We start from the raw sequence: 20,452 nt of genomic DNA on the forward strand, positions 1-20,452 counted from the left end.
ACTGGAAATGGAAGAGCAACAACTTAAAGGTAAACAGACCAAGAAGGGGAAACACTTCTGATATTCTTGTCAGTGCAGTGAGGGATTCAGGAACTAAGCTTTCAAGGATGTTCTTCATATATTGTGAAACCAAGAATATGCACTTTGAATATTGTTTCCCTGGAGAATAATTTACAACACTACACACTCCAAGAGTCTCCTCTGCAAAAAATAAGATATCAGGGGGCTCATTTCTGAGGGTAATGTTTCCACACAAGAAACTCAGTTTAACTTGAAACAAACTTTTTATGAACAATTAATATCCTTATTTGGTGTACATTCTACCTCAAAGAAACAACTATATATTAAGGCAGTTTCTAGATAAACACTATCTCTGCTCTAGTTAACACATAGATTTGGTGTGAGAAACAAGTCTCTGAACACAGGCCTGCAGAGACTCTAAAGTGAGGGTGTCTGTGACACTGGTCTGACTGCTCATCCTCCAATCCTGCCTTATGTTTGGCAGGTGAGCCAGGAAAATAGTACACATACACCCTTATAAATAATGTATTGAACAGCCTCTTCTAGCAAAATAAACAAAAAACCAAATGAATCAATCTCCACCCTATGGCACAAGGGCAAAAGTACATCTGTAACAGGACACAGAGAGCTGAATGTGCAGAAAGGAAAGTGTCTTGTTTTACCACCTTCCTGAGTGCTGTTCCCACAAAACTCCTTTCTCCCCAGTCTCTTGCCTGTATTTACCATCTACTATGAAGAGTATTTCATGGCTTTTCTAAGCATTTATTAGCCTCTTTCCTAGTTGTTCTTCAAACTTAGCACTCTTTGCTCTCTCCTTTTCCCCACTTTGTTACTTTTTTGGTGTTTAAGCAGAGCAGAACAACTCAAATGTCATGCTATGAAGAAATATCTTCATGAGCTCTTTTACAAAGAAATCCAGACTGGATCCCTAGAACTGAACAAAGATGGACTTCTCCTGCCATGTTGTGATCGAAGCTTTAAAGGGGATTTTTGCCAGTCTCAGATCATATTGGTAAAACTTCACATTATTAACTGTTTTTTCCTCAGGAATTTGGTGTATATTACATTCCTTAGCAGCTGCATATTTTCAGAGCTCACACAACTGGATTTATCCCAAATTAGAAAAAATTTAACTTTGATAACAGATTAGTATAGTGACTCACAGGAAAGATTAAGATAAAATCATTTCAGGCTCTAGACACAACCTTGGAAAGGTCCCATATATGTGACACTAACTGAGCCAACAATGATTCCTATTTACCAAGCAAAATACAAGCTAAGCAGGGTTAATTTTGCATTTTTGGGGTTTAAAATCGTAAATTGAATCCCAATTCTGGCTGGAATTGGTTACTGCTATGTTGTCAAAGCCTTTTCTTTATATAATCATTCGTATAAACAAGAAATATGAGGTTTCCTAAGTCAGAACTGATATTTTGTTCTCAACATGCAATTCAGGAGCTGTGAACTGTGAAGAGACAATCTGATCCTCATTTCACCTCTATTATAACGTGTACTTATAATTCAGGATAGTTGCAGTAAGACTACAAGCAGAACAATAATTTAATAAAAGAACCCCTCAAACATGGTATCCTTTATGTCCTATGACTTAATAGAAAATTTTAGAATTTTATCAGTTATGCCTAATTAATACACCAAGTATCTTCCAAGATGCTGAAGAGGACTTATGGATAAAGACAGAGTCTTGTTACTGGAGGTAAAAATTCTTGCATTAACCTGAAGCTCTACAAGCACAGCACACTGAAGGTATGTGAGCACCCAGGGTAGGAAGCGCTAAGGCATGAGGATGGCAGCATTACTGATAGATACAGCTGGATTCATACATGATTTTAAGGATTAAGTGTAAATGGCACTTTTATGAGTGAAAAGTAAGGATGAGGACAGCTGTGGGAGAAAGAAATTTCCACGGAGGAAAGAGAAGACAAAAATAGGAACACTATAGTGTAAAACTTACAGCCAAAAAAAAAAGCCCCTTTTTAAAACATACTAGTAATCTAGAATTTAGAAGAAATTTCTCAGTGCAAATAGAGAAATATGAAGGCAGCTTGCAAGGGTTAGCTAAAAATGAGATATGAAAGCAAGAACTGATATAAAAAATGGATAATGCATGTCCTTAGAGAAAAAGAAAAAAAACAAACAGCATAAAAATCAGGACACTACAATAAATATTGTTAAGGGCAAAAAATAGGACCCAAGCTGCTAAGCAAGGACTCAGTGAGGCCATTAAAGAAAAGGAGTGGAAATTCAGTGACAGATGATGTCGACATATTGCTGACACCCTGAATGAATTCTTTGTCTCACATTCCACAAGAGAAGCTGAAGGTCACAGAAGAAAGTGTGGAATGAAATATAAACATGGCTAAAGGTCACTTCAAGGTTAACAATTAGGAACTTGCGATAATTAAAACTCGACCAAGTCATAGGTACAAATGAGGGATATCCCACCACCACCAACTCAGTATTGAAGAAAAAAACCAACAGTTTCTAATAGTGGATGATTAAAGTCAAATTAATAACATTTAAAGACTTCTTTCCTCAGATTAAAAATGGGAGTGCCTGTAACTCTGGAGCAATTTTCTGGTGAGAAGACAAGAGCTGGAAAGTAACTACAGCTGTATAACAGACTGGACTATGATAAAACTGATTACTAAAGAAAATTAAAAGAATAAAAAAAAAAGAGAAAAATGAAAAATTTTAGAAAGGTAAAAGCTCATATATAATAAAAGACTCTAAAGGGAGGGGAAAAGGGGGCATAAAAAGAAAAGCAGCAAAGAGATTCTGTGCTCTGAGAATTCAGTATTTCATTTGATATAGGAGTGGGGCTTGTAAGAGTTCGGTATCAGACCAGTGAGAGTCACTGATGTATACAAGCAAAAAGAAATAACTAAGGCTTAGAAGTCTGCAAACTCAAAAGGCTATAAATATGGATTTAAAAGTGAAAAAGAAAACTAATTTGGAATATAAATATTTACTTAGAAAAAGCTACCAGTAAATTCAGAGGGTCCAACAAGGGAGTGAATGGATTTTATGATGACTCAGACATTAATCAGAGTTAACTCCTGTATATTTAAAATTTAACATTCAGATACCAAAACATTCTCTTGGCAGCTCTATTCCAGCAGCCATTTTCTCCTATACCTTTAGTACAACAGCCTCAAAAGATGAATTTTCTTTAGGGAAGAACTAATTTCAGTAATATTGACAAACACCAATTGCTAATACTGCATTCGACCCCCAAAGAAGTCATCTCTATAGCACAGCATGCACGTTGGTAGTGGCTATACTATAAAAGTTGCTTTGAAACTTGCACATAATTGGACCACAATGTCTCTTCTCTTTTATGACTCAATTTAATTTTCAAATTTGGTATGTTATTCTACCAAAAAACCCTGAACTCTTACATAGTTTCTAGTCAAAATGCCTGTTAAGTATTGCAAAGGAACATCTGAAAATGCTCTGTCTTCAAATTCTGCCTTGTCTTTGTGACATTTGGGTAGCAAGCTTAGGAATGATCCAAGTACTTCACAGACCATGAACTTCACACTTCTATGGAGCTCTCATGAACTCAATGTTCAAAACACTACAAAAAATGCTGAACTCATAAGTTAGTTTTAGCACTCAGAATAATCAGTTTTGGTTCATTTAAATAAAAGGAGTTACTTAAACTCTTTCAAAAGTTAAAACTTCTAATGTACTTTCCTTGCCTCACCTGTCAACCACATTGAGTGCAAAAAAATTTGGAGAACACTGCAAGGACAATGAGAAATGGCAGCAACAAAGTTAGCAGACACCTGTGAGAAGGAAATACAGAGCAAAAGTCTTGATGTTTGAAGCCAACAGGCACTTCAAATTGAAAATTATTTCCTTTCCTTTACTGCACCAAGGACCACCTGAATCTTTTAGATGAAAATGGCACTAAGTGTCTGCAAAAAATACAAGTACGCTATTTTACAGAGCCTGAAAACACCTGCTAGAAAAAGCTGTATTTTCACGTAAATACGTGTATTTATTCATTCATATTTTATGTACATACAAAAATATATGCATTTTTAGATGTATAAAGATATATGTGTATACAAGTATAAACATGTACACATGTGGGCACGTGAACACACATACACACAACACCCAGTGAAAAATTAGTTAAGGAAAAATTCTATATGTGTCTTGAATGGTCATTTAAAATTTGTCCCTTGCAAAGTAACCCCATTTCACAATACATATATGAAAATTAAATATAGCTGGTTTAGAGAAGAAAAGAGCTCTTACCTGCTTCACCACTGTCACTGTGCCAGGTGCCATGGTAACGACAGAAGCCACTGCAGTGGTATCGTGGGATTCCGAACCCAGCTCAATGATCTGCTGCAAGATGTTTACAGCTGTTGGATCCAGTCTTTCACCTTACCAGAAAGACAACAGCCATAAGATCATCACAGCAGAGCAGTTCTGAGGCTATGTGAATCTAAGTAGCACAGCCCTGACTCACAGCACTGTTGGTACAATGCAAAAGGCTCAACAATGTGACACTTTAATAACAGATCTGTGTCAGGAAAGTATTCACAGAACAAATTTGCCCAAGGAATGCATGAATCAGCAAGTGAAGCCACACCGATCATTTCTATGCCTATTTGAAAGAGATCTAAAAGAATACATTGAAAAAAGAAACAGCCACAACTCATAGCAGTAACTGCAAAGTAGGAAGCTGCAAGGCTTTACAAATCCAAATGTGTATTTACCAGACATTCATCTTACACACAACCCACTTGTATACCTATAACCAGAACACCCATTTGGTACTTTAGAAACCTGTGTTTACCATCTGACTGGTCCTTTGCAATACCCCTCAACCTAAAAGAAGTAGTTTTATTACTAACATGCTGAAGGGAAAAGTTAATTGCTTGGGAAAGCTCATACTTATCATTTTATAAACACTGGATCAGAACGTCTGTCCTTTTTAAAAAATTCTCTGATGTGTGTAGCCCTGCCAGAGTAAAGGGAGGTTTACAAAAAAAACAAAAACAACCCTTTTATAGTTGTACTCTGATTTCTCACAAAGTGTGGAATACCTGAATGCAGAAAAATGTCTTTTATGCAGGAATACAAATTCCTACCAATGGCCCACTATTCCCACATGCCTATTGTCAGCATGAGGGAGATGTCAGACAGAGAAAGAAACTGTTAGGGTCATGTAAAGCTGCCTTATGTTTACTTTAATCACTGTGAGAGATAGAAAAGAGACAGCAATAAGAATAAATCTAATTTCTTAACTTAAATTCTTTCAAACGGAGGTTGATACTGTGATAGTAGTCTAGGTCAGATAATTTAATTTCAAATAGCAAGTATTTATATTTTGTTATTTACATAAGAAAAAAGTGTATCTGAGTACTGAAAAATGTTTGCTTGCTCTTTTTTGTTTTTTTTTTATACTATAAAACTGCCTTTAGACAAGATATTACCTTTTTCATACTAAGAGGGAATATGCTGGAAGAGTATCTGAAGTTGGATGCTCTAAAAGCAAGATTACTCAGAAAACTATTGTCTCAAGCTGAAAATAAAAACTACTATCTACAGTACATTCCATGACAATGTTTATTTTAATTTAGATATACAAAAGTTAAAGGGAAGTTCTCAAGAAGTTTTCACTTACTCAGAATTTCCACTCATTAAAATATACAGAAATTGGTAGCAATGTAATTAAATTGCAACATGCTTGGAAAATCTGTAAAAAGTGGGAGTTTTTGACATGTATCTGTATTGTGAACTATAAAGACCACAATGGTAAACAATTGTAAAATGTTGTCTTCTGATAACCAGGGCATTTATTTATATGCATTACAAAACACTCATAGTAATATCTACTCTAGTCTCTGTTTTAAGACTCTCAGAAATCTGGGCATTTTTTCTTTTCTTCCAGTTTTTGTTATTTCCCACTTAGCAGACATTATCTAATGCTACTCTTTTCCTCCTCAACCTGATACAGAATAGCTCACTTAGTTTCATGTACCATCAGAATTGAGATTGTTAGTGCTGTCTTGGGAACATGGTAAATGAGCTATTCCACCATGTCGCTCCTGCAGTCCTGCTGACTAAAGCCAGAGAGGGAGAAAAATAACAGCCAGTGAGTGGATTGCCATTGGATACACATCATCTACTCTGCCAAGATAGCTAATTTCACACTATATTTAATAATATAGGCAGGAAATTCCACACAGCTAATAATACAGTGCAAAACAGGCAGTGATAATTATTAATGACTTCAGGATATAGAAATTCATAATGAATTATAATTTCTCATTTATACTTGGAGAAAATATAACCCCCCCAGAACTAAGTTCTGGATGACTAATTTCATAATTTTTAATAGGAGATCACAGGAGATCATATACTGCCCAGTACACTCAAAAGAATAAGGTATTTCGGAAAAAAAGGTGTATTTCTGTTCCAACCTAGAAAAAGGTAACTTACTGTTCTCAGAAGTGTATCTAAGGTTCTGTAAGGCAGCTACAGCAGCTTGAGTGCCTTGAACATCTTCTCCAGCCTCTGTGATATGGAGATATTGAGTGGATGCTTCTTCAGCAACTTCAGCAGTTAACTTGGAAACAAAACCCAGCCAAGGCATGAATAATCTCATTTCAGTGATTTAAACAACAATAAGGAATGGGTTTGGACAACAAATACTGTAACAAGAGCTATACAATGTGAAACAGAATTCAAGAGTATTACATGGGAGGTGGGATCATCACCCCACGGTGTTCTTCTAGATTCTACTTCAAAAGTTGTTTTAAGGATGTTAAGTTATTGTCTGAATAATAATAATAAGCTGAATTTATTTTTGTTGCACAGTTATTTTAGAACTAACAACAGACTTCTACTACATCAGAGTTGAGAAAACAACTTTTGGGCAAAATGAATTTATAATGCAGATCTGCTAAACACCTCAGAAGCTTGAAAAAAATGGCATTTTGTTTCAGAAAAGTTATCCTTTCCATAAGCTATGTTTTTTTCAAGACAAGCTGTCAATATGTATTCCTGCTCTGATGTGACTCTTTCTTTATAGCCAGTTCAGCAACAGAGACATTCTTGCATCCAGGATATCCTCTTACTTTTTCAGCTTTGGGCATCTACTGGGAAAGTGTACAGATGATCACTTGGAATATGGATACAAGGCTTTGAAGGGCTACATTTTAAAATGCTTGTCCCAGCTTCTTTGAACAGCTGTCCAAATAGAACCTACTCCAGTGTTTTCCAAGGACTTATCCTTCTGTGTGTGGATACTCAATAACTATTAGACAAGACCTGCAGGTCAGCTCTTCCAAACCAGGCATTAGATTTGTGATGGGGGCGGACTGAAATGTAGCAGAAGAGGTCTGAAACTGTGGAGGTCAGCCAACTGCAGTTGGCTCCTGGCTTTTTCCTCTCATTGGACTTCAAAATCAGCCTGCTCGGGCAATGGAACACTCAGCTGGCCAATCATAATTTTTTAATAGAAGTGTCTAAATCTGTAGTTTTCCCATCGATTCTGCATCTGCAGGATTGAAGCTGAAAACACAGAACATATCATAGAAGACTTACTCTGCACAACATTAACATTTTTTCAGCTGATCAATTAAAAAATTCCATTTTCTAGATTCTAGCCTTCTCCAGACCAAGACATATGCTTTTCTCTGCAGCTTTGCTCATCTTACAGTTAACACCACACACTATTCAGTATATTACAAAATGCAGTGAGTTTTTCAATTTCATGGTTTTTGCTAAAGTTTTTCACCCTTCCTGCTGCAAATAGAGGACTGGAAGCCTAAAATGCAAAAATAAACATTTACAAGGTTGTTAACCCTATCATATATTAAAATTTAACAGACATAGCAAGGTATGCATTCAAATGAAGATAAGATCCCATGACCTGATCTTATATAAAGTCAGAACCACATTTTTGTATGCTTCTTATTTTTATCCTTACTTTTCTCCCCAGAATTTTAAAAAAACTTAGGGTCAAAGCCACTGATATTTGCTTTACCTCCCATTTGGTCTCCCCATCATTCTCCACTAACTTCATTCCATGCTTGTTTTTAAGATGTCTGTTGAACTCCCATTTTGTACCATACACAAAGCTGCAAACAGGACATTTAATGCCACCTATAAGGAAACACAAATAAATTCCTTGGACTATTTTCATATAATTCTTTTTCAAGGCAGTAACAACCCGTTTAATTTGACCCCATCTCAATCAAGCCATGTAACTGTAAATTGTTTTCCTGTAGCCATTTGTCCAACATGAAGAATGTTAATATTTAACATATACATCAATGGCACGCTTTAATAATTTTTTTTAAATGTATCTTCTCTAAGACAGCTGTTCCAGTTTTTTCCAACTTTGTTCTTTTTATTTGTACATTAGCAAAGTAAACTAGGAAGAGTTAAAGTAATATCCTCTTCACCCAGATATCTTTGCTCTTGAGTTTTATGTTAACATGCAAACTGTAAATAAAGTTTTCTGTCTACAAAATGACACATAACATGAAGCTAGCACAATGTTTACTGTGTGAGTGTGCAGCATTACAGGTAAAAAAACTGAGCATGAAATCATGAGAATCCAATTTTCTACACCAGATTAAACAGCTTTTACTTCTTTTCTTATGAAAATCATTTGGTCAGATGTTAGATCTCAGCTGCTTGTAATTATGCAAATAAGTATTTCTCCTTTTTCCTCTCTATTGACTAAAGAGAACAAGAATAACCTGCCTGTGATAAATGATTGCATTAGGTGACCAGAACCCACTCTAACAAACCTAATGGCTCGGGAAGTGCCTTATGCCACTGCAGGAACTGTGCTACCATGTGGCTGACTCCACATCATTGTGGCCAAAGATGATGCTTACTCTGATGTTCAAATGCTTCAAACAGACTCACAGAAGCTGGTTATTAGCCAAGACCTGGGTGCACAGTCCTTTATGAACAAGGTGATTAGAAAAAACAGACCATTCTTCATTAATGGAAACCTACCATATGGTATCCTACCAGGTGAAAAAAAGTAAACATTTTATTTTGATAATACAGAATATAACTACACCCAGTCTCTAGGGGATTCACCAACACTTGTTACTACACAAACCTCCCTCTTTGCTCTCTCAGTCTTTACCAAACTTCACTGTTAGAGTAGATGCTCAATATTTCATCTCTAAACAAATCTGAAATAACTTCACTATTAAGGGAAACTCAAAAAGTTCAGATTAGAACAATGACATTATCAGTTACAGAAAATGAAATTACACATTAATTTCACACCAATCTGCAGCATGAGGAAAAACCCATTGCTGTGAAACAGTGAACACTTTTCTGCATTACTTTGCTATTGAAACTATTACAACAACACACCAGGTAAATTAAATCCGTAACTTTTGTCATTATGACTTTAATTAAGTAACAAGTAATAGAAGCACAGAATTAAACTGGTAATATAGAACTCCATATCGGTGACTTGATATGAAAGCTCAGAAAAATTAATTTCTAGATGATTCTTTAAAATAATGGGTAACATACAGAGAAAGCCAATGAATTACATGCCTTTACTACTTTCAATAACAAAACTGATGTTTGTAACAAAATACTGCAGGCAGATCTTATATAGCACCATAACTTTCTTCCATTGACATGTGCTCTCCAGTTTATTTATTGGCCTAAAATCTCCACAAGATAACTCTTATTTTCTGTCCAAAGAAAGCACATGATGACAGCTGTATAACAGAACACTGAGGCCACAACTGGATCCTCATGTGTGCACAAGTAGCTGCACAAACACAAATGAAAATCTGTCTCTCCGATACATAAACAAAATATTTATGGATGGGAAGGAGGATTGGTGAGGAGAAAAGAAAAAATTGAGGAAAACTTTATGTGACTTGCCCAGCACAAAGCAAGTGGAACTAAAAAAATAAGCCATCAAGAGAGCACACAGGCAGGGCCTTGCAGAAAAACCAGTGGGTAGTGCATAAGTACTCTTGTTGCCTTTGCAGAATACATCAAATTCTTATGGTATTTATTTTCCTTTATTACTTTATAACACTAAAATAAATGCCAGATCATAGACTTCTACTTAAACAAAGAAACATGCACAAACCCTGCAAAATCCCAAGCATTTCTCTGATCCTGGGTGATTCCAATTTCTACCACAAGCCCAGAAATTAAATACTGCTGTCTATCCTTGGCAATGCAGTTGCTCAAATGAACACATTCCCTCTTCCATGAATCATTCATTTATTTATAAGCTCATTCTAGGAATCTTGAGTACAGTCCAGCAGTCTACATTCATATAAATATTTCCAATTAAGATTATCTGCAGTGCCTGCAAATGCCTCAAAAACCAATTGAGTAGAGGAGATGAGCAAGTGTGAGGCATTCACTCTGGGCTCAGTGGGTAACTTAGAACAAGCAGAATACAATAAAAATAGATATAGACAGCTTTTACTGATATTAATCTTTGTTACTTTCCCCTCTCAATTACTTTCCAAGCCTTTTTTGCCTGCTGATATTCTCTCCTTTTCCTTTTCATCTATAGTCCTTTCATTTCAAAGGGTTTGCTTAATATCAGGTCTGAAAGGTCTTCTTCCTTTATATGAATACATGAATAATTTTCCAAAATTGCTTTTCAGATCTATGAATATAGTAAATTGAAACTAAAGAGAAGCTAGTCAGACAGCAAGGTGCAACTTCTGGCCCAAGCAGCTCAGAAACACAGAGAATCATCAAAAGGTTTGGGTTGGAAGGAACCTTAAAGATTATCCTGTTCCAAACCCCTTGCCAACTGGCAGGGACACCTTCCACTAGAACAGGTTGCTCAGGGCCCCTGAGCCTCAAGTGGGCTTGAACACTTCCAGGCATGGAGCATCCACAATTTCTATGGGCAACTTGTTTCAGTGCCTCACAGTGAAGAATTTCTATTACCTTGTATGACACTCAGGTGTCATATATGACAAATATGACTTGTCATACTGCATAATGTGTCCACAGTAATCTGCTTGTGTTGTGTGAACCAAATACAGAAGACCTGATTTGCAAATCAGGAAAACTTTTATAAACTTCAGTAGGATTCATGTTTATCACCTCAAAATGCAAATGTCTCCCACAAGGAACAATTCTTCCCTCAGTGAGATACCAAAACACCGAGAAAAATTCAGTGTTTCTATAGCATGATAAAGAATCTCTGGTCTTATTTGGAACCCAGGTGCAAGATCCATCTGATGCATCGCAGAGCAGGAATTTGAGTTGGCAAAGGAAGCTGCATGTGGGAAAATTGCACCTATTAATACAGCTTTCTTCATTACAGGGCCCTGAGAAGAGACACTGACTTCATAGCTCCTACATGGATTTGATGCCCCATTACTGCTCTAAAATGCCTGACTTTTTCACAGATGAATGTGAAAAAGTGTGAATTCCACAGATGAATGTGGAAAACAGACACAGCACTAATGTCAGCACAGGAAATATAAATGCTGTGTAAGGAGGGGAAGAGAAAGAAGGATGCGAAGTCAGAGATGCAAAGAACAGAACAGGCTCTTTCAGTTGGAGGGGATCTACAAGGACCATCTAGTCCAACTGCCTGACCAAATGATGGAGGACCAAAAGTTAAAGCTGTTGTTAAGGGCATTGCCCAAATGCCCCTCAAACACTGACAGCCTTGGAACACTGATCACCTCTCTGGGAAGGCTGTTCCAGTGTTAGGTCAACTTCTCTGTAGAGAAATGCTTCCTTAATGCCTATTACCGCAGGCCTGGTTCCTACGGTGTATCACCGTGTCCCGCAGCTATAGGGAGGAGGAGGAGGAGAAGATCCAGCAGGCAGGAATTGTGCAGCAAGATTGATTTATTTAATTATTTTACAAACTCTTTTATAGACTTTTTTCTTCATAGTCTAATTGGACAAAGGACCAGCCACCCCTTGGGGGTGATTGGCCAAAATCCTAAAACATCCATTATCAAAATATTTTCTACTATACCATAAACAAGACTTTCCAAGGTTGCAGGTGGCTTGGTTGTTTACATTCCCTGCTACCTCTTCTGTGAGAGAGAAAAGTCTCTCATGGACTTAGAAAAATAACAAGAAGATCCTCACTAACAGCATTTTTGTACCTACAAATGCCTAGGCACAGTTTTGAACCATTCCAATGTTTCCTACCGCTGCATCCCAGGGAGAAGAGCTCAGCACCTCTCTCTCCCCTTCCCCCCCTCAGGAAGCTGTTAGAGAGCAATGAGGTCACCCCTCAGCCCCCTCTTCTCCAAACCAGACAAAGCCCAGAGCCCTCAGCTGCTCCTCACAGGACATGACTTCCATCCCCGTCACCAGCTTTCTTTCCCTCTGGATACAGTCATGAACCTTCACATCCTCACCTGGTGGGTCCCAGCCCTGCACTCAGGGCTCCAACACTGAGCACAGCAGGATAATCCTCATTTTTCCTGGCTGGTCATGCTGCATTCAATGCACCCCAGGATGGGGTTTGCCCTCAGGCGTGCCAGGGCTCACTGCTGGCTCCTGGAGAGCTGCTGCCAACCTGCACTCCTGGATCCCCATCTGCAGGGCTGATCTCCCTACTTAGACCTGTGCCAGGCATTACTCCATCCTAAGGAGAATCTGACACTTGAACTTGTTAAATTTCATCCTGTTAATCACTGTCCAATGTTCCAATGTGGTGGAAAAAGGATATCCACCACAGAAAAAGTTAAAGGCTCTTCTCTTGCATCTCACCCTAATGTCTCCATTTTAAGGCTACTCTTGCATCTCAACAACTTTACAGTTGTTTGTTTCAGTGGAAAAGAATTATTTTCAGAAGTGCATTTATCTGGCTCCCAAAGGGAAAGCCTAATCAGCTCATGATTAATTTTATTTGTTCAAGACATTGCAAGTATGATCCCTAATTTATACTAAGAGAATTCATTCTCTGATACCTATTCCTAAGAGTGGCTACAGACAAATAATTCCTCGCAGTGCTCAGATATTTGGGAAGTTAAACAAAGCTCCCTATAATGCACAGTTCTTCCTTCATCTGGGTGACCACAAAATAGAGGCTCTGAATACTGACCAAGCAAATACTACTTCCTTAAAACAACTGCAGGTTCCCCATGGACTTACACTGTCTGTGAAAATAATTGTTAAATTATACTATATATTCCTACCCTGAAATTTATAGATATTTACTTTTAAAATTATTTGTTTTTTTGACAAAAAGGAAACAATGAAATGTTATATAAAAACAACACAGACCCATTACTTACTGTAGTTACACTTTTCCCCCTTACAGTGCAAGTTTAAAAGGAGAGTCTCAGATTGAGTTATCTTTCTCTGTGTCATGATTTCAGTATTTTAACATGGATTAATGCCTTCAATAGATAAATGTTATGTGTTAGATGAATGGTTTGGAAATCCCATTTAGAAATAATGTAACCTTAGAAGAATTATATTTAATTCATTATCTAATACAACAGCATTACTTTGGTCTCTGTTCCTCTTCAATGAAATCAGAAACTGAAGATTTCAAAAGATATTATTGAACTGTTCATAGTTTCTATTAAAAAATAGGGAAAACACTTTCTAAAATTATGAGTAACAAAGAAGAAAACTTACTTTTACCAAGAATTAAAGTATTTTCAACACACTTTAATACATAATCTGGCTTTCTCCTCTTCTTGCTCAATATTCCTCACACCAGGCACTAGAACTGAAGCAGCTTGACACCCAAAAACATACCTGACTGCATTATCAGTTGTTTTGCTTTGGTTCATCTACCCAGTGTGTAACAGCAAAGCTACTCATGTGAGTCAGATAAATTTTAAATTAGAATGTTAAGATTTCTGTTATACTACTAATAAAGTCTTGGGTTATTTACACAGACATGCTTCCTTTGCCCATAAGCAAGATTGTGAGCATAACAATTCCTAACCTGTTTTACCTGTACTCTCCTTTTACCCCAGATTTTTCTAGTGGGGGAATGATTTGCTGCTATTTACTCTTCAGTCTCTTTCCTTTTGTTTGCTCAACCTTACCTCAAGTTCAACCTTGCAGAATTGTCACAGAAATTTATCAGCAGAATGGTAGAAATTTATCATTCATTTCAACAGACAGTGATCCTTTACTTACAGAAAGAGACAAGTGTCAATGATAAATGTATGCAACAACAAACAGCACAGGCAAGGTCAAACAAAACTTTGGTTCACACACCCTTAAAAACCAGGAACAAAGGACTCTGAATGAAGGGTAAAAGGTGGCCATTTCCAAATTACTAAAAAGGAATAACGATTTATCATGAAACACCCAATAAACTGAGGAACACATATTGCACAAAAGTTTATCTTCACACCAAGTTTGCTTCAGCAAAAAAATGTAACAAATCTTATATGGTGGAGATGTACCTTGTTGGATAAGGGCTTCAGCTGCAGGCTCCCCAGACCCTGCATTGACATATTCTTCATTAGGATGTTTCCTGTTGTAATGTCTCTTCAGGGAACCAGAGATATTGCAGGAATAGTGGCAGTGTGCACAGCGGAAGGGCTGGGAGCAAAAAGGAAAATGTTGGGACTGTATTTCCTCACCTTTAACAGGAGATACAGGTCTAAGCTGAAATGTTTTGATCCCAAGAAACCATGTCCATTTCTGGCTTAGGCATCTTTCAAGGAGACCCTCCGAAATTCAACATAAATGGAAAGTGTAACTAAACATTGTCTAAATTTGGTACTTTTTATTATGTGCAAGACAACAAGTATTCTCAATATTGTAAGATTATTACACAGTTTCTGTAATTCAGTAAATTGTGTGCTTTCATAATTGATGATAACAGGTCTGACCATATGGAGACTGTCTACTATGAAATTACTCAGCTGTTGTGAGCTTTGGACTGAAAGAGGGGAGCAAGACAACTAAAATAACTGAAACTACGACATGGTTGTACAGTCAATCTAATTTAACAAGTTTCCCTTTCTTTTAATTTTTTCTTTCCTTTCCCCTTTCCCTTTTCTTTCACCTTTCCCTGGCATTTACAATTCTATGACCATTTGGTGAGCTAGTTTTGGCAACTAAATTAATTAATTTTTTAAGAACACGTCTCTCTTCAACTGACAGGGAGACAAATTCCTAAGGAAAAAAAATGAGGAAAACAAACATTTGAGCCTAAAGTTAACCTTTGAGAATAACTTTCTGACAGTTATCACAGTTATAGGAAGCTTGACACAACCATTAGGTCCTGGAAAAGCATGCAGACATTGACCAAAGTCCTCAGGGAAAAGTCAAATACCTGAGAATGGGATGCAAAATGTCTCATGCACAGCAGCCCCACCTAAAGCTGCTCAGCAGAAAATGGTTGGTACAGAAATGTTCATCTAGGAGCTGAATTTAAAGCAGAGAAATGTCAGGGTCCATTAATTAGAACACTCTCCTAAGCTCATTGCTCACGCTCTTCCTTCAGGCTCCAAACAGCAAAAATAAGGAAGAAAAGTGATGTTCAGACTCCCTTAACCTTACACTTCAGACAGTACTGTAACATTCAGCTACTCAATATTTCAGAGATGGGTACTGTCTATTGCTGAAACTGTCATTTTTAAAAGACAGTAATCCAGACAGACTTCTTGTAGCACTCTCTTGTGCAAGTCACACATGTCACCTGCTATTGGACAGCAGGATTGCAAATTCACGGAGCTGGGAAATATGATGGATTATAATTAGATCACATAAGTAGTGACATTTCTCTGAGCCTCATAAGCATGAAAACAACTGTCCTAGAAGGAGGCAAACATTTTTTTAACTCCTTTACACAAATACTCCTGATTGATCTGATGCAGTGGTCAGCACTCTTGACAATGCCTTAAACTGCCACACTTACGTGCAAGCAGATCCCGAGGTCAGAACCAGCTACATTTCAAGAACTGCACTGTGAGTACATTCATCACTTTAGCCATCAAAAAAGGAAAATTATGTATTTTCATTTACAAAAAATCCTTTAAAAATGTAAGTCTGGAGCAAAACCACATACTTAAGAAAGAAAAATTATTTGTTCAAAATGTATCATCTCTTTCAATGACTTGTTTTGTCTTCCAAAACTTAAATCATCATTGAAAAGACTGCTTGCCTTTCTGCTTTATGGCTCTTGTTAAGAATGCCTGCAGTGTACTCTTTATAGAAGTACAATGATCTGTTAGATAATGAAAGATGTTACATATGAAAATAGTATGATGTTTTCAGTAAGAAATATGCTTATTGTCAAGATAAAGCCTCACATTAAAATGAACATTTTCATAAATACAAAATACTTTTTTTTCTGGAAAAGAAGCTAGTATAATTCCTATTTACTGAATATAACAACTGACAATACATTAAGAGCTATCATGCTGAGAACCAATGTGAAATTTAGAAATAAAACCGTACTACCATTTATTAAAATAAACTGTATCTCTAATTTCAATACTTCACGGAAGGATTAACAATTTTCAAAACTCTTTCCAATGCATGTTTCAGATAAATGGGCTGTTTTAAAATGAATTCTCTTCAATTTTCTTCAAATATATGAACTCATCTACAGTACAACAGACTGGCAATCTTCAGGGAAAATTAAGGTGGGCAATGAACAGTGATATAGGGAATTTGCTTTCATGCCTCCTTAGGACATTTTAAGGTACATATTAAATCTACTCTCTCAAGGACTGACAATCAAACCCAATAATGCTTGTTTCATATTGCAACACACAGATATTTTTGTCAAGTAAAACTACTAATTACAAATTGGTCATGAACAAAATAACCCTATCTCAAAAGTCTGAATATAAAGTCAAAATTTCTAAAGTATTAAAATGTTTATATACTGTTAATTGTCACCAAACAGGAAAATGTGCCAGTTTTAATATTGTTATCTGAAGTTCTCTGTATTTCCTAATAACTTTAAGCACGATTTATATGTTTTCTTACCTTGAAAGAGACGTGTTGTTCCATATGACGTAGGAGCTGTGGTTTCTGGGCAGCTGTATAGTCACACACTGTGCATTTAAACTGCTTTCCTGAAATGGGAATAGGAAATGGAATAACTTTTTCTATTTAAGTTTAGAAAACTACTGATTCTATTTCCCCATAAATTCCAAAATGCTAAGAATGAACAATACGAGAAGTCTGGCGCTTGCTCTGCAAAACTTTGGTTAAATAGAGCTAAGAGCAGAGTATGGGAGGAAAAAAGGCCCGAGTGCAATCTTTAAATTGTAAGCATTAAACACTCTGGATTCTCCTGGGATAGTCACTTGGGAAAGAAGAAAAAGAATTGTTATAGTGCACCCTAAATGAAAGGAGGAAATCCATTATTTACAGCTGTAGGCACAGCTACTTTGCTGTTTGTAAAGCACACTTGGAAATCCTTAAAACACCCATGTTTGATCATGCTCACATGGTTTTTTTTATTTCTGTCCATAGCACTGAATTGCTATGATTCAAATACATTTTCCCTTCAAAGCAGTCTCTCTCACTAATTTATTTTTTCCCTTATGATTTAAATGCACACAATTTCCTTCTTTTTATTCTCTGGGTTTCATACTCCCTTTCTCCTTATTTTGCCTCTAAGATTCTATCAGGGCTGCTACCTCCAGCCAAATTACAAGGTGCATTAAATACAGAAGGACTTCATTCCTGAATTAAATAAGCATGGCTGGCAAATTGTATTTGACTGACGTGCAATAAGGACATGCTAGAAACTACTCCAAAAGCAAAAGAAGCAAAAAGTAAAGTAGAATAGAGAATATTCTGTATTATCACAAAGAAATGGGGTTTCTTTAGATTCCAGATCCTGATGTAAAAAGTTACAAGCATTTTATACTAAGTGTGAAAGTTTCTATAAAATACAGCTTCTGGTATCTAAATAAAATAATGAAAACTAGGCTTTTTGGTTTGCTTCTACTCACAAACAGTAATGACCCTGGGCTACAGAATTGCTTTCTATCATGTTGCTCTTGAGAAGTCTGTCTTCTGCAAAAGAATAAATCAGACACAAAACTACTTTATATTCCACTGCTTAAACTGACCTTGCAGGGCTGTGATATTTGAACAAAAATTGCTTGGATTCATAAGTCAGTAAGACAAGACTCATGAACAGTGAAACACCTGATTCACTTATTCATGAAATAACTGAAGAACACTAGGTGTGTGCTGGTAGGAACTTTTGCAGTGCTGTCACTTCAGGAAGGGACCTTGAGCAAAGAGAAGCTGTCGCTCAAGAGGCTGAAAGTCCCCTGACAAACCACATTCCTGGTGACAAACGTTCTCTTCTTTTTTCACAGCGGTTTGAAATGCATGAGAAGTTTGTTGGGGTGGACTTAGTGAGGAATATTACTTAAGACTCCACAGACAGTGAGATCCTGTTTCCACTGGAGCCAATGGCAAAACTCACCCTTCAAATGTATGAGGAATTTCCTGTAACAGTTTTGGAATTGTGAAAAGCAAGGCTAAAGAGCCTAAGTCTTGGATTTATTTGTACCAGTCAAAAACGGAGGTTCATCAAAAAGGAACACAGAGTCATAGAATGGTTTGGGTTGGAAGGGACTTTAAAGGTCATCTTGTTCCAACCCCCCTGTGATGGGCTAGGACACCTTCCACTAGAAGTCACCACAGTTATTCCAGAAGATGATGAGTTTGAAGCCAGATAAAGAAGGCTCCTGGTAATAACAATGCCTCTAGAGTCAAGGTTTCAGCCTGACCTAGCAGTTATTTGTAAGAGAACATAGCTCTTCACTTGGATTTCAATATTTAAAGCTAATTTCACACTTTTAAACCCAACCCAGAGATGGCGAGATCCTGCTCAACTATGGCACTATTCTTAACAGTGCCAAAATTCAAAGCAGCCTCAGATGAATTGCAGTAATGACTTACACACACATAGATTTTGTTCAAGAAATGTAACTAACAGGTGAAAAAAATTCAACTTTCATTGCTGAATATTTGATCATGCCAGATGGTGAAAACAAAACAGAAAGGTTTTGAAATTAAACCCCATGTAGTGATTTACTTTACAGGGACATAGAAAGAGACCTTTTAATTTTTCTTTATAGACTGATCATGCTTGAAATTTCCTTTTCATTCAAACACAACAACCTGCCTCCTTCTCCCAGCCAGGAATCAGCTGAGGACTGCATTTGGTAAGTAAAATCTTGATTCTTGCATATGAAGTTTAGATGCATGTGCCACACCTACTTGTTACTGACCAAGTTATTTCAAAATACTGGGAAGTACTTTTTGAGTAACAAGTGATTTACTAACTCACAGTATTTCTGCAGTAACTTTGGTAATAAAACAGTAACTATAATCTTCCTGTAACGTAGCATATTGATGTAAAGGGGATTCTCTCTCACTTGAACACACAGACATAAGCATTACTTAATATCTCTGACACAGAAACTTCATATACATTCTAAAAATGTAACAGAGCATTGTCTGCTTTCTGTGAAGATGTAATTTGAAGGAAAAAAAAAAGAATGGAAATGAAATGGTCAACAAAAAGTGGAATGAGGTTTCACAGAGTTGCATGAGTAACAAAGATCAAGATACTAAGTCATAGTGAAGGTCTGTACAACTTATCCTGCTAAATAATTTACTTCAACTTGATAATCACAGAATAATAAAGTACTGTTGTGCTCTAACTTTTGATATAAAATGGGGTACTTTTCTGGATGTGCATCTTGCTTTTTACAGTTATCATCATAGAAATATTAAAATTGCAGGGCAAATAAGGTGCTGCATGTGAGACTGTAGAGAGTCAGTGCCCAGGTTTGCCACCGGCTGATTAGACATCAGGACAAGGCCTTGTGTCTGCTGGGCTGCTGGATTTGCCATCAGGATCTTAACAATATTCTCATAGAACAAAACAGTAAGAGACTTAAATATAGAACTATCGGCAATTTCAAACTACCAATTATTTTTGATGTATTGAGATCAACCATTTTCTGTAAGAACAAGGAAGGCATATAAATTTCAGAAAACACAAAATTTCAGAAAAACCTAGTATTTCAGAGACAGCTGTCTGTCTTTCACAGAAATTAGTTTTTGTCATGGGTTAGCATAGCTACGGAAGTGATTCTCTTGCAAAGAGGTGCTTACAGCTTCCTCTATGACCTGACAGAACCTATCACCTGGCTAGTTTGAATGCTGGCAATTTTTTAAGCCACTTTAAAAGCCACTCTTTAGCTTGACACTCCTCTGTGGTCCACATTTAAGAATGGACAAACCCTGGAAAAGCTGTCTCTTGCTTCCGGCCTTGGGACAGGTAACTGGGGGGGACCCATGCGGCCCAGAGGGGCCAGGCCCTGCTCAGCCCGGGCCGGGCCAGGACACAGCATCCTGGAGCCGTGCGGCCCTGTTCCATCCAGGCCCCCCCCAGCCCTGTTCCATCCACGGCCCTGTTCCATCC

General features: G+C 37.1%; 1 protein-coding gene across 4 annotated transcripts in view; it reads right to left on the reverse strand.

The window, feature by feature from the left end:
• ZFAT (zinc finger and AT-hook domain containing) overlaps positions 1-20,452 on the reverse strand; it is a 70,316-nt gene that overhangs the window by 7,942 nt on the left and 41,922 nt on the right. Inside the window, exons 11-16 of one of the 4 annotated variants that reach the window (XM_017739059.1) lie at positions 16,978-17,066; positions 14,436-14,574; positions 8,054-8,172; positions 6,505-6,631; positions 4,309-4,439; positions 36-201 (exon numbers count right to left, since the gene is read on the reverse strand). In XM_017739059.1, the coding sequence (XP_017594548.1) occupies positions 172-201; positions 4,309-4,439; positions 6,505-6,631; positions 8,054-8,172; positions 14,436-14,574; positions 16,978-17,066 (635 nt within the window). In that variant the 3' untranslated portion in view covers positions 36-171. Of the gene's footprint in view, positions 1-35; positions 202-4,308; positions 4,440-6,504; positions 6,632-8,053; positions 8,173-14,435; positions 14,575-14,615; positions 14,704-16,977; positions 17,067-20,452 lie in introns of those variants that run through there. The other 3 variants (XM_017739058.1, XM_008637493.2, XM_017739060.1) reach the window with 3 other exon arrangements.

The sequence above is a fragment of the Corvus brachyrhynchos genome, unplaced genomic scaffold (genome assembly GCF_000691975.1).
Source record: "Corvus brachyrhynchos isolate BGI_N302 unplaced genomic scaffold, ASM69197v1 scaffold187, whole genome shotgun sequence".
In the NCBI taxonomy this organism is placed as follows: Eukaryota; Metazoa; Chordata; class Aves; order Passeriformes; family Corvidae; genus Corvus; species Corvus brachyrhynchos.